Source organism: Polypterus senegalus, chromosome 4 (assembly GCF_016835505.1).
Source record: "Polypterus senegalus isolate Bchr_013 chromosome 4, ASM1683550v1, whole genome shotgun sequence".
NCBI lineage: Eukaryota > Metazoa > Chordata > Cladistia > Polypteriformes > Polypteridae > Polypterus > Polypterus senegalus.
Window position 1 is genome coordinate 27,286,352 of NC_053157.1, and position 12,829 is coordinate 27,299,180.

Consider the following 12,829-nt stretch of genomic DNA (forward strand, 5'->3'; position numbering starts at 1 on the left):
TCTACAATACTTGTGGAACATTTTTCTGAAGTATCCACCTTATTGTTGTCAGGAAAGTTAGCTGCCCATCCACGCTAAACAGTATAAGCAAGTAATGTACTAAAGAAAGCCCAGTGCTATTTGTTATCATAAAGGTTGCCACAAAAATTGGAGGAAAAAGCACAATACAAAGTTGACATCCAGCTTGGATTTTGAAATATTTACTTCAGCTGTTAGTAATAAATAAGCTGAATTGTTGTTCCATGTTGGATGCATTTTTACCAGTATGTTGACTGAAACAAGAAATTCTAACATGATATCATGAAGGTATTTCTGGTAAAGGTCAGAGTGTGTGTGTGAAAGGTTGATATTTACTGTCAGTACTCCAAAATGAGTTTCCACAATTTTCTGTTTGTTTTTACTTTGATTAGTTTACAAGTTCTTACCTTTTATTCTTAAATTCCTAGTAATGTATTTACCTTCCCTGCTTTTTAGTGATGCTGTTACAGACTGTAATATTATTAATTATATTATTAACTGTGCTGTAGATCTGCTTACTGTTGTGATTTGTACAGTAAATATTTTGCACTATGTCATTTACTGTTCATATATAATCAAAAAATATTTGTTCGTTCTTCTAGATGCAGAGCACTATTCGAGAACACAGAGATGGTGGAAATGCTGGAGGAGTTTTTAGCAGGTATAATATCCTTAAGGTAAGAAAATCAACTGAAAATTAGTTGTTTTAAAGAAGTACTACTTTACTACTGATGCAATGTATACCCTAGTACCTTACACAACATACAAAGAATTGTGATCTTGTATGCATAGTTTATACAGGGAAGTGAACTTCCAATGGAAAACTTTTCCTAAAACACACTTGAAAAGGCATACAGATAAATTAAATGTCAGTATTTGGTTAAACCAGATCAATCATAGATTTTTTTTACTCTTTGACTTGTCTTACTTTCTACTTGTTGTTGAATGGAAACTGAATGTTGTTTCTTTTCCATTTATGTCTGAAACTTCTAAGCATTACTTAACACATAAATATGTGGAGAAACTTGAGCAGTGCCTACTGTTAAAATGAGCCTATTCATGCTATTTTTGACTTAATCCAAAAAATAACTCATTTTCAACGTTTTCTGTTCAGATCAGTTTATACATCAAACATGTTCATATAAAATAGATATTTTCCCTTAAATTACATAAATGTCTTGCAGTTAAAATATCAAACCTGCCTTTTGGGATTCACTAAAAAAAGAAAAATGAACTCTAACATAATTCATGTTGATCATGATTAAAAAATAAAATTGGTTGTATATTATTTACAGCATTGAAATGTTCAATGTTATTTTACACAAGAAAAGTGGAAGCTAACATACTGATGATATGTAATGTCAGACATGAAGCACGAACATAAAAGTATCTGTGAGCAATGGTTTGAAGTAGTATTGTGACCTGTAACATATAGTCTTGTGTTTCATTAGAGCAGGTTAATCCAGTTATTGTAATTGAAAGTAGGTCACATATGCAGGAATGTTTGCCATGATTAAAATCTTTGCGACAGTTATTTCTCAGCATTAGACAATATCCTTCATACCTCTAAAGTGATGACCTTAATTGCATTCAATGTTTTGGTGTAATCAAACCAGTTTTATGCACCTTAGTTTTATATATAATAACAACAATTAAGTATAAATAAAATGTACCTATTATTTAAAAATATTTGTGTACAAATATGCAAATTGCAAAGATTTTGTTGTAAAATTCAAGCTAGTAATGTTGGTTCATGTTGTAAGTTATTCTGATTTTAACCAGTCATTAACAATACGTTGACCATGAAATGCTAGTACTTCTTACTAGACAGGTATTGGAGCAGCACCTTGTACTTTTTATTTTTTACTATTTTAATAAAATTGTACAGCTTCAGTGCATAATAGGTTAGCAGATGTCTTTTATAGCAAAAATGTAAATGCATCACCATTATGGTTACCATAATTTTCTTAACAGAGATTTAAACTCTACATTTTATAACATGAGCATTTTTAAACAAACGTGTAACTGCAAAGGATGTGGTTGGCTTGTATTATCTAGCAAATGTAACAACCTCAAGCGCATGATTTTGCTGCTCATTGATAAAATATAAAATGATTACCAGTTAAGCAGACTTAGCAATTGATTTAAAACTGTACAAAGGGGGCATGTTGTGAGTAAGTCATTACATGAGTAAAACAATAAAAAAATAGTACACAAGCATTAATATGAACTAAAATAAAATGGAAAAGACTTAACAATGTCTAATTTAAATAATTACTTGAAATAATTAAAATTTTAATATAAGAAAGTAATATGTATAGCCTCAGCATCTTGAAAAGGAATCAGCCCAGGACAGGGTGCTTGTCTGTTGTAGAGTATATTCAGACCTGCATTTGCTCACACAATTTAGTTTCCAGGCAGAGTAAGATGCCAGAGTTTGGACTGTGAGAATGAACTCTGCTCCAATCTCTATTCTTTCAGGAACTTACACAGGTCAAAATAATACATAACAATCAATTTCGAAAGGCAATTTCAGCATTTCTTTGGACTTTTAGGAAAAACACAAAGGATTCACATATCTGTTTTGATGAAATAGAAATTAGATGCAAAAGGCCTATTTAATATTTAGGGCTCTTAAATCATGTTTTATTTAATCTGTATTATTTTATGATAAGTATGTCCTGCCTTTTTGCACACAAGAGTGATTTTGGCAAAGTCTTCCTGGCAGATGTACTCCAGGTTGCTCAGGTTAATTGAATGTTGCTTTTGCACATTATTTTCAAATAGTTAATTAGACTGAGATCACAACTTTCACTGGACCATTGTAGGACAACAATCTTTTTCTCAGTTCATGCTGCTGTTAGCAGTGTAGGAAACACCAAAAATGAAGCAGAGAAGGAAGGGTTCAAGGTGCACTTTAACTTGTATTTTTGGGATAAGAGTGAGAGAGCATTTTACAAATTTAGAATCAGTGCAGAAAAATACTGTACTCCATTAAATTAACTAATGTAAAAACATTGGAAATGTAAATCATGAAATTAAAGGTGTAAGAAATAGCCACCGTATTGCTGTATGTCAACATTTTTTATTTATTTATTTTTTTTAATACATAAAATTACTTTTGCAGATTCAGAAAGTGGTGAATAAGAAATTAAGGGAAAGGTATACTCACCGGCAAAAAGAAATAGCAGATGAAAATCATAATCATCATAATGAGCGCATGCTTTTTCATGGTAAGTTAGATACTTTCTACTATTTTAATTTTAAAGTTAATTTCTATAATCTTTTTTAATAATATGTTGCATGCTTGCTAATTACAGTAAAAATATCATGAGTGAATACAGTACCTATAAAAAAGCCTACATAAACTTTGTAAAATTGCACATTTTGTAGCAGAATAATGAGAAATGAAGGTTCACTAATCACCCCCTTAACAGAATTTGTAAGTTGCAACTGTTGTAACCAGTTGCCTTTGAAGTTACTCTGGAGGTTAATTGACTACATTTTGTGTTCAGGTACTGTATAAAGGTAAAATTAGCTGTATCTGCAGATTCTGAGCAGTACATCTTTAGAGTCATTGAGCACCCAGGATAAAAGTGAAGAAAGGCATGAATTTAATAGAAAAATGATTTGTAGGCTATAATATCCCTCGGAGCAACATCACTTAAAACTGGAAGGTGCGTTGTACTACCATAAGTCTGTCCGTTTAAGGCTGCATTCTAATGTGAATGAGCAAGTAAGGTAGATATTAATCAGATTGGCAATCAGAACTCCACTGCCAAGTCTGATAGACCAGTTAGTCTTTGTGTGAAAGAATAATCAATATTCACATCAAGGAAGCTATGAGCTGTTGGAAAGTAGCAAGACAACAACCATATTTGCCAAACAAAAAAGAGTTTGCTACATGACAAGTGCATATTTGCAGTGCATTCAGAAACTATTCAGACCCTTGCATGTTTTGCACACTTTATTGTGTTGTAGATTTAATGTTAAATGGGTAACTATGCCATTTGTGGCCACTAGTCTGCACTCAATAACCCATAATGATAAAATGAAAACATTTTCAGTAAGATTTGCAGTATTAAAAATCAAAAGCTGAAATCTCTTAATTATATAACTGACGGTTCAAATTCTGATGAGGTGCATGCAGTTTGCTTTAATTATACTTGTGTATTTAGAACAATACAACGCAATAAAGTGCGCAGAAGGGTTCTGGATACTTCATGAAATAAATTATGTTGGCTACATTGGTGCACATCCATTATGATAAAAAGTGCTTCCACTGGCTATTACCTTTGGATGTATGTACATTTATACAAACCATTTTCTTGTATTTCTTTTCTTTATAAATAGTTTAACCCCAAGTATTTTATTGAATATTTGAATAATAATACATTTTATGTATATAGTGGCTTTGGTATGTGCAGTTTAGTTTTTTTTTTTTATCATAGAACGAAAGAGGTTAGCTGCAGGGTGGTTACTCTGTTAAAGTCCGTTAATCTCTGCATTGGTTCAGTTTTGTTATTGTATAGCCTGCATTTGTAGGATCCACGTTTTGATTATGAATAAGAGCAGTATATTTGTATATGTAAAATAGTTTATGTACACTCCAAAAACAGGTAAATAGTAAGGGCTGTCTAAATGAAGCTTAAAATTCACTTTTTTATTCTAAAATAGGAGCAAAAAGTTCACTGTTTTTCCTTCTGAACCTACACCACTCCACAAAGACGGTGAATTATTTACTGGTTTTAAATATTCATTTAAAGTTGAAAATTGCTGTCACATCAGAGCAGAAGTTTAAAAAATTTTTTTTTCATCAGTTGGTGGATATTTGTACTGTGAGGGAGGTTCATTAACTAGATTCCTGGGTTTGATTTCTAGACCTATGCACTGCCTATATGGAGGCTGCACATTTTTCTTGTGCCTCTGTGGGCATCTGTTGGTTACTTCAGCCTTTATTTTCAGTGTTGTTTCTTTCCCTGTAACAGATGTGGCTAATATTGTCCCTGGTTAGCTTTTATTTCTCCTGTTTTAATACATTTACGGTGACAATATCAATAGTGTATGAGAATTTTATTTTTCTTTTTTATGTGTGTCTGGTAAACAAGGGAGACAAACTAATCTACCTGAGAAGAGTAATTTAGAGGAGTTTCTTATGCCATGCTTTCTTTTAATGTTTTTTCTGCTTATTTTCTGACTCGTTATTTTTCCAGGCTCCCCATTCATAAATGCAATTATTCATAAGGGCTTTGATGAAAGACATGCATATATTGGAGGCATGTTTGGTGCTGGTATATATTTTGCTGAAAATTCTTCAAAAAGTAATCAGTATGTTTATGGAATTGGAGGTGGAACAGGCTGTCCAACACACAAAGATAGGTCATGTTATGTCTGCCACAGGTAAGAGATTTTTTTTTTTAAATCAAGTACAGTATTTCAAGGTCTGTCTTACATGCTGTATGTTTAAAGATAGGATACAGCACTGTATAATAACAAATAAAATGCCCTGGTTAAAATTTTAAAATGCTAACAATTTAACACAAATGTAAGAAATATTTCAGTTGTGTTTTTCTACTATTCATAGTTTCCTTTAAACACATACTTTTTATGCTTAATTCCGTGAATATTCAGTAGTTGCAGTAGTACCAAGGATGTTTCTTTGAACTTGTATAACACCTTTATTGAGCTTTAACAAACATGTTATTTCATGCATTTTTAAAATCCCACTGTTCATTCATGTGAGCAGTTTCTATCATTCTTTGTCAGCAAAATTGATACTATCCGCCATGGCATTGTTCAAACTGGCTATGAACTTCTTACTGTTATTCATAACATTGTTCTAGATTCCTTTGATCAAGTCTCACTTTCAATGCTAAAAAGAACTGTTGACACCCTTGAACCAGCTTCCAGCCCCCTCGATATTGTACCACCACGTCTCTTAGTGGAAGCCTTTGATGTGTTGGGCCCATCATTACTAGCCATTATAAATGATTCTATTAGTTTGGGGGTTGTGTCCTCATTTTGTAAACATGCTGCAGTCCGTCCCCATCTAAAAAAGACAAAATTTGATCCTGGACTTTTAACCAACTTTCGTCCAATTTCCCAGCTGCCATTTCTGGCTAAAATTCTAGAAAAAATTATTTATAATCAATTGGTTGATCACCTTAACTCCAATAATTTATTTGAGACCTACCAGTCTGGTTTTAGGCATTATCATAGTGTTGAAACGGCACTCCTGAAAGTGTTCAACGACATCTCTCTTATTACTGACTCAGGTGATGCAGCAGTCCTTGTCCTCCTTGACCTGTCCGCTGCCTTTGACACTATTGACCATGAAATATTGCTGATGCGGCTCAAACATCTTGTTTGGCTTAAAGGGACTGCTCTTAACTGGTTCAGGTCGTATCTAACTGGTAGACATTTTTCAGAGACTTTAAATTCCTCTTTTTCATCTACTGCTCCCCTCAAATATGGTGTTCCTCAGGGATCCATTTTGGGTCCTATTTTATTCTCTATATACCTTCACCCTATTGGAGTGATTTTTAGGAAATTTAACATTTCTTTTCACTGCTATGCTGATGATACTCAGGTTTATATTCCCGTCTGCAACTCTGCAACAAATCAACTCCATAACTGTCTGTCTGAACTAAGATCCTGGATGGCTAATAATTTTCTTGATCTAAATCAAAATAAAACAGATGTGCTTATAGTGGGTCCACCAGCTAAAGCTCAAACTGGTCTTGGACTTCTCGGGTCTTTCTCTGTCTTTTCCAAACCTCAAGTCTGCAATCTTGGTTGTTACCTTTGATAGTAACCTCTCTTTTGAGAAACAAGTAAATTTTGTAGTCAAGAGTTGTTTTTTCCAATTTTGTCTATTAGGTAAGATAAAGCCTTTTTATCTTCTAAAGATCTTGAGAAAGCTACTCATGCTTTTATTTTTTCTCGCCTCGATTATTGTAATTCGCTGTATTCTGGGATTAACAAATCTCTGATACACAGGTTACAGTTGGTCCAAAATGCTGCCGCTCGCTTTCTGGTTGGGGCAAGGAAGTATGACTCTGTTTCTCCTATTTTAGCTTCTTTACACTGGCTGCCTGTCAGTTTTCGAATTGATTTTAAAATCTTGCTGCTAGTTTTTAAATCTTTACATGGACTTGCTCCTGCCTGTTTATCTGAACTGTGTGTTTTACACCAGCCATCCAGAGTGCTTATATCTTCTGGTCAGTTGTCTCTTGTTGTCCCTCGTATCAAATGTAAAACCAAAGGGGACAGGGCCTTTGCAGCTGCTGCCCCTTGCCTGTGGAACTCTTTACCTCATCACATAAAGGAGTCGTCTACAATTGAACTGTTCAAAACAAAATTAAAAACTCACTTCTTTTCACTTGCATTCAGTGACCTTCAGTAACACTGATGGTTTCCTCTTTATGATCATATAACATTATTTCTATTTATTTATTTATTATCTATCTTATTTTATGTTCATATATTTTATTACTATTTATGTTTTATTTTTTTTTTTTAATTTTATTCTATTATTGTAAAGCACTTTGGCCGCAGCATTACTATGTTGTTTTAAATGTGCTATATAAATAAATTGACATTGACATAAATAATTTATTAACTGTATGCTTTTCTGTCAGACAAATGTTGTTCTGTAGAGTTACACTGGGCAAGTCTTTCCTGCAGTTCAGCGCAATGAAGATGGCTCATGCCCCACCAGGGCACCATTCTGTTATTGGACGACCCAGTGTCAATGGTCTAGCGTATGCTGAGTATGTTATCTACAGAGGTGAACAGGTACGATTCCAAGATTCATTGTACTTATCGTTAGTTAAGAATGCTATTAACATTTTAGAATAAGCATTTAAATTGGGGGGAAAAGATTTTCTTCCGTTTTTAATTTTTTTCATGTTTCAGTAATGTATACGTTTTTCACAGTCCAATAAATAAGCACAGACAATTTCTGAGAAAATGTATATAGGTCTCATTTAAATAAAATTTCCACATTAAATTTTTCAGATTATTAAAAAGATATTGTGATGATTAGAACATGAACACTTCATATTCTGTTGCAGCACTACTTTATGGCACTGTTCCTGAAAAAATTGGATGCCAGCAGACAGAAGTTTAGCAAATTAGAGAAGCACTCACAAAAATATAAGAGTAAACATAAGAGTACTGAATGCTCCTTGGGCTATCCTAAACCATTACTGCTTACTGTCTCGCTAACAGGTTGGTCAGTTTGTCCATGATTTTTCTGAATCCATAATCTTCATAAGTTTCACATAAACGTCTAGGTCCTATTATTTGTATCTGGAATGAGTATTCATTCCTAAATAAGACAGGTCTTCAGGACTTTGTTGTGATGCATTTTTTTCTGTATTCTCTGAGACTGATAGACTTAATTAAAACAATACAATTCCCAGTACTGCCTCCATTTCCCAATACCCCCTGTCCTGGCAACTAGGTGCTGTCGCCTACTATTGGCCATCTAGTCTGACAGGGCACTGGAATATCTCCTTTTTGGCTTGTGAAATGCCTGAATTAGTTAGGATATTACTGACACTCCATTACTTAGACTTTCCCTTTCCTGCCTGACCTCATTTTTTTGGGGGGGATACTTGAATTGTCCTCTTCTCCATCCTTCTCGTACTGTTCTGGCCATGTCAGTGTTGTATAATAGTCCATGACAATTATTATAAGTACAGTTGATTAACATACAATTTTAAATGTAGAATTTTTGTCTGTATGCATAAACAGAATGAGTGAAAAGTGTAAAAGAAAGAAAAGCAGAAAAAGTCCACTAAGAATGTTATAGTTGTGACCATTCTAGCTTCAAAATATAATTCCTTCATAAAATATTCACCCCCTGAACTTTTTTAAATTGTGTTCTTATCACACCTTATTTTAATGAAATTATTTCTCCTGTCACTAATACAATAAACTAACTTATTAAGAAAACACAGCTTATTCTTTTTATTCATGTAAATGTATTTCTCAAGAATGAAAGACTTTATAGCAACAGTTAAAGCTGTGAATTTTTTGGGTGTTTATGTGAGCTTTGCACATTTAGGGTGTACTCATACTAGCAGTTCATTCTGTGCTCAAGCATGTTTGTCCGCATATAACCCCCCAAAGTCTAGTTTTTTTGACTAGTGTGATCACTCCGTACCAGGCCAATTGTACCATCCCCTGGTCTGCTTGGAGGAGGTGGGCCCCTGCATGGTTCAGTAGCATTCAGAAGCAGTGTGATTGCTAAATGTGCCCGAGCAAGGAAAACAGACATGACATCAATGATGTGACGAGTCAGAAAGTACAATTCTCATTTCATTCAATATATTTTGAGTTAAAAACAGTTTTTTATTTTCACCTTACACATGAACATGAATTATAGCTGACAAGAAAAGCTGCAAATTCCTCCCTTAACGTCATTTCTCACCGTAAAAATCGTCTTGTACGTGCAGCATAATTAACACCAAAACGCTGCACTGCACACTCAATAAATCTGTTGGAGCCGGTTTATACTTCACGCTCAGAACGCATATGCGCACGCATCATGGCTAACACGCATTCCCAGTGTTCATTTGATATGTCCCCTGAGCACTTTCTAAGAAATTAACGTAAGTTTTATTACCGGCAAAAAATCAGGGAGCACAGTTTGTTCAAGTTGGAACGTGACGTCACAGTCTGTTTACTGTCAACATGTGACAGCAAGCTGCTTTGCAGATTCTACAGGATCAATGTTCATGCTTCAGTGTTTGATGAATGGTTCAATGTGGTGAAGCAAAATGCTGACATACAAATGTATTCATGGTGCTGTTCTTTTGAAGCGTTGCATATTCCCTATCAATAATGACGCCATACATGTTAAAGGTGTCAGACGCCATCTTCTGTGCAATTTTTTTTCTTTGCACCTTCACAACAGCATCAGAATGTGTGGCATGTACATTCATATTTGAGCCACAGAGAAAAAAAATAGGGACAAAGTAAAAAGGTCTATTTTGTGATTAAAGTGGAAATTCTGGCTATAATCTTGAAATTTCCACTTTCTCTGCACGTTTAGATATCGCTTTCATGATTGAATGCATTAAAATATGTATATTATGTTTTATAGATAAATCATTAACTTAATTAAATGAATGCTGTTAATAATTACAAATGTCGGGGTGGCATGGTGGCAGAGCAGTAGCGCTGCTGCCTCAGCAGAGAGTCACGTCCCATGTGTTTATTGATATTGGGGCATTCTTCCTTTTATAAAACTTAATTTCAAAGTTGTGGTGTAATCGAGTAGATGTGATCAAATGCAGTTTAGAGGATGATCTGCAACAAACACTTTGTAATTGAGAAATATGAAGAAAGAATATAGTCTGTGAATTTGTCTCCAAAAGGAGCATCTAAGAAATTAAGGAACTTTGAAGATTGTCTAAGGGCGAAAAATGACATGGGTGAGTGTTGGAAACGTATTAGATTCCATGAGTGTATTTTTGGGCAGCCTTCAAAAATAGGGGAATGTATATTATGAAATTCTTAGTTGGTGTTCATTTATTTTAATTGGTATGAACTTAATGTAGTATGATTTATAGAGTATTCTGTCCATGATGCATATTCTTGTGTTTATCTGTTTTGATTTAGGCTTATCCAGAATACCTCATCACATACCAGATCCTGAAACCAGAAAGCACTTCCCAGACTACAACGGGTGCAGAACTAAAGTCATAGTTTTAAAAGACAGTGCTATGGGCAGCAAACCTTTTACCTACCCTGGGAACCTTAACTTGTAACAAAAGACAATTAAAAAGCTTATTAAATATTGTGGGAATCAACTAATAATCTCCAGTATCATTTGCAAACAAGTATTAACAGAAGATGCTTCACTGGTTGCCACCTCTCTAATTCTGTTCTGAAGAAAGTTGACCTGGATTGCCGTTATGTATACAGACAAACTTGGCTCAGTTTCTACCAGTACCCCTACTGAACAGCATTTAAATGCACAGACTTTGGCTTTTGTGGGTTTTACTTTTCTTTACTCTACTAAAACTTACAGCATATCTTCTAGTCACCCTTTTGCTGGCGAAGATGTGTTTTTGTAGCAGTAGTCATCTGAAAGTACACTACTTCAAATCCATATTTTTCCTGTACTACTTTATCTCTATTGTGGCATTCTAAAAGTTTGGCAGAGCATTAACTGAGTCCCATTTGGTCACTTTTTACCTGCTCTTCATCCAATTACTGAAAAATGTTTGTTGCTTGTGGGCTGTGCTGCCTTTTAAGGCTTTTTAAATATGCTTTGGTTTATTTTTATGTAATTGTCTAATGTTATCAGCCCATGAAGTATATTGTTTACATGTTTATTAATTTTACTTTTTTTTTTTTTTTTGCTTTTTTCATTTTGACCAAGTATATATTTTCTATTTCATTGTAGACAATTTACACTGTAAATAATTGGACCATTACCATTATTTGCCTTATTGGGACCTTAATGTACAGCTTAAAACTGTCCGGAATTGTGTTTTATTATAATAAAATGAGGTTCACATGATGCAGTTTTTTAATAACATGCATTTAAAGGAGGACAATTCAAAGGAAATCTCTGAAAATGAGCCAGGGAATCCTGCCGAATGATTTGCACAATAAAGATACCTAGTACATTTCTCGCTGTGATGCCATTTACAGTACTCACCCACTGAACTTCATTCTATGTCTAAAAGGATTTGCACTTTTTTTAGAGGAAAGATTTAAGTTATTGTAATAATTGAAATAATTTCATTTTATTAAAATGTTCATGAATGTACAGATTGTTTAAATGACTATACCCTGTAAAGCATTTGGTGGTGTTTTTTTCCTGATGAGTTTTTTTGTTTATTAGTACTGTAACTTTAATCAGTTTGGATGGGCACCTTTATTTTTCTCCATTTAACAATGAGCAGCATATAGAACTCTGTTACACACTTTTATTTAGATTTAAAGTGGTTAAAATAATGCTGTTTGCTTATGAATTATTATTATTTTTTTTTTGTGTGAATGGTGGTGCAGAAGACTAGAGGTGCATGTCAGACCTGGTTATTTATATTGAATGTCAAGAAATGGAAATCTTTTTTGTTAAATCTTTAATTTTCAACCAGTTCCATTTTCTAACCTTTTCTGGATTCATTTTCCAGACTGTTGTCAGTTTGCACTGAGAGAAACAGCTTGTAATAGTTTTTTCCTTGCTGGTTTTTATGGACCTTTTTTTTTTTTTTTTTGTGCTACTTAAAGGGTCATTGTTCTGCTTTATTTTAACATGGCTATAATAGTTTTATAAATAAGCAAAATCATACTTTGAATATTAATACAAAAATAAGACCCAATTATAAATGTAACACTCCTCAGCCTTGTACGCCAGTATTGAAATATGTCTTAATAAAAACTCTGTTGGCACTCCTTGTAATGTCTGCTTTTTTTTTTTTTGGTAGTTTTAGATACTTACAAACATTTACCGTCAAGGTAAAAGTAAGTTAACACCATGACATGTATTTTTTTTCTTTTTTAGAAAATGTGGACATATCAAGATCGGATCTTCATTAAAGCAGTATCTAGATCAAGGTCCTGTAATTGAGGTAAAACAATACACATTTGCAAATTGTTTTTAATAAAAATGAACAGATACTTTTTCCACAAGCAGAAATGGCACAAGTCCACCCTTGGTTTTAATGGCTGGTTTTGCCTCCTCAAGTTGTCGTTTCTTGTCACTGCCATTGCAGTTTTTCCAACTCCTCCATGCAGTATGTTTTAAGCTGTGTGGGTTTGCGGGTTGTTGTCTTGTATGCGCGGT

General features: G+C 33.9%; 1 protein-coding gene across 2 annotated transcripts in view; it reads left to right on the forward strand.

The window, feature by feature from the left end:
- The window catches only part of tnksa (tankyrase, TRF1-interacting ankyrin-related ADP-ribose polymerase a), a 171,755-nt gene extending 159,314 nt beyond the window's left edge, over nucleotides 1–12,441 (forward strand). For both annotated transcript variants that reach the window (XM_039750375.1, XM_039750376.1), the window contains 5 exons: nucleotides 621–695; nucleotides 3,146–3,251; nucleotides 5,232–5,418; nucleotides 7,659–7,815; nucleotides 10,651–12,441. In XM_039750375.1, the coding sequence (XP_039606309.1) occupies nucleotides 621–695; nucleotides 3,146–3,251; nucleotides 5,232–5,418; nucleotides 7,659–7,815; nucleotides 10,651–10,737 (612 nt within the window). In that variant the 3' untranslated portion in view covers nucleotides 10,738–12,441. The remainder of the gene's footprint in view (nucleotides 1–620; nucleotides 696–3,145; nucleotides 3,252–5,231; nucleotides 5,419–7,658; nucleotides 7,816–10,650) is intronic.
- The last annotated feature ends 388 nt before the right edge of the window (nucleotides 12,442–12,829 follow it).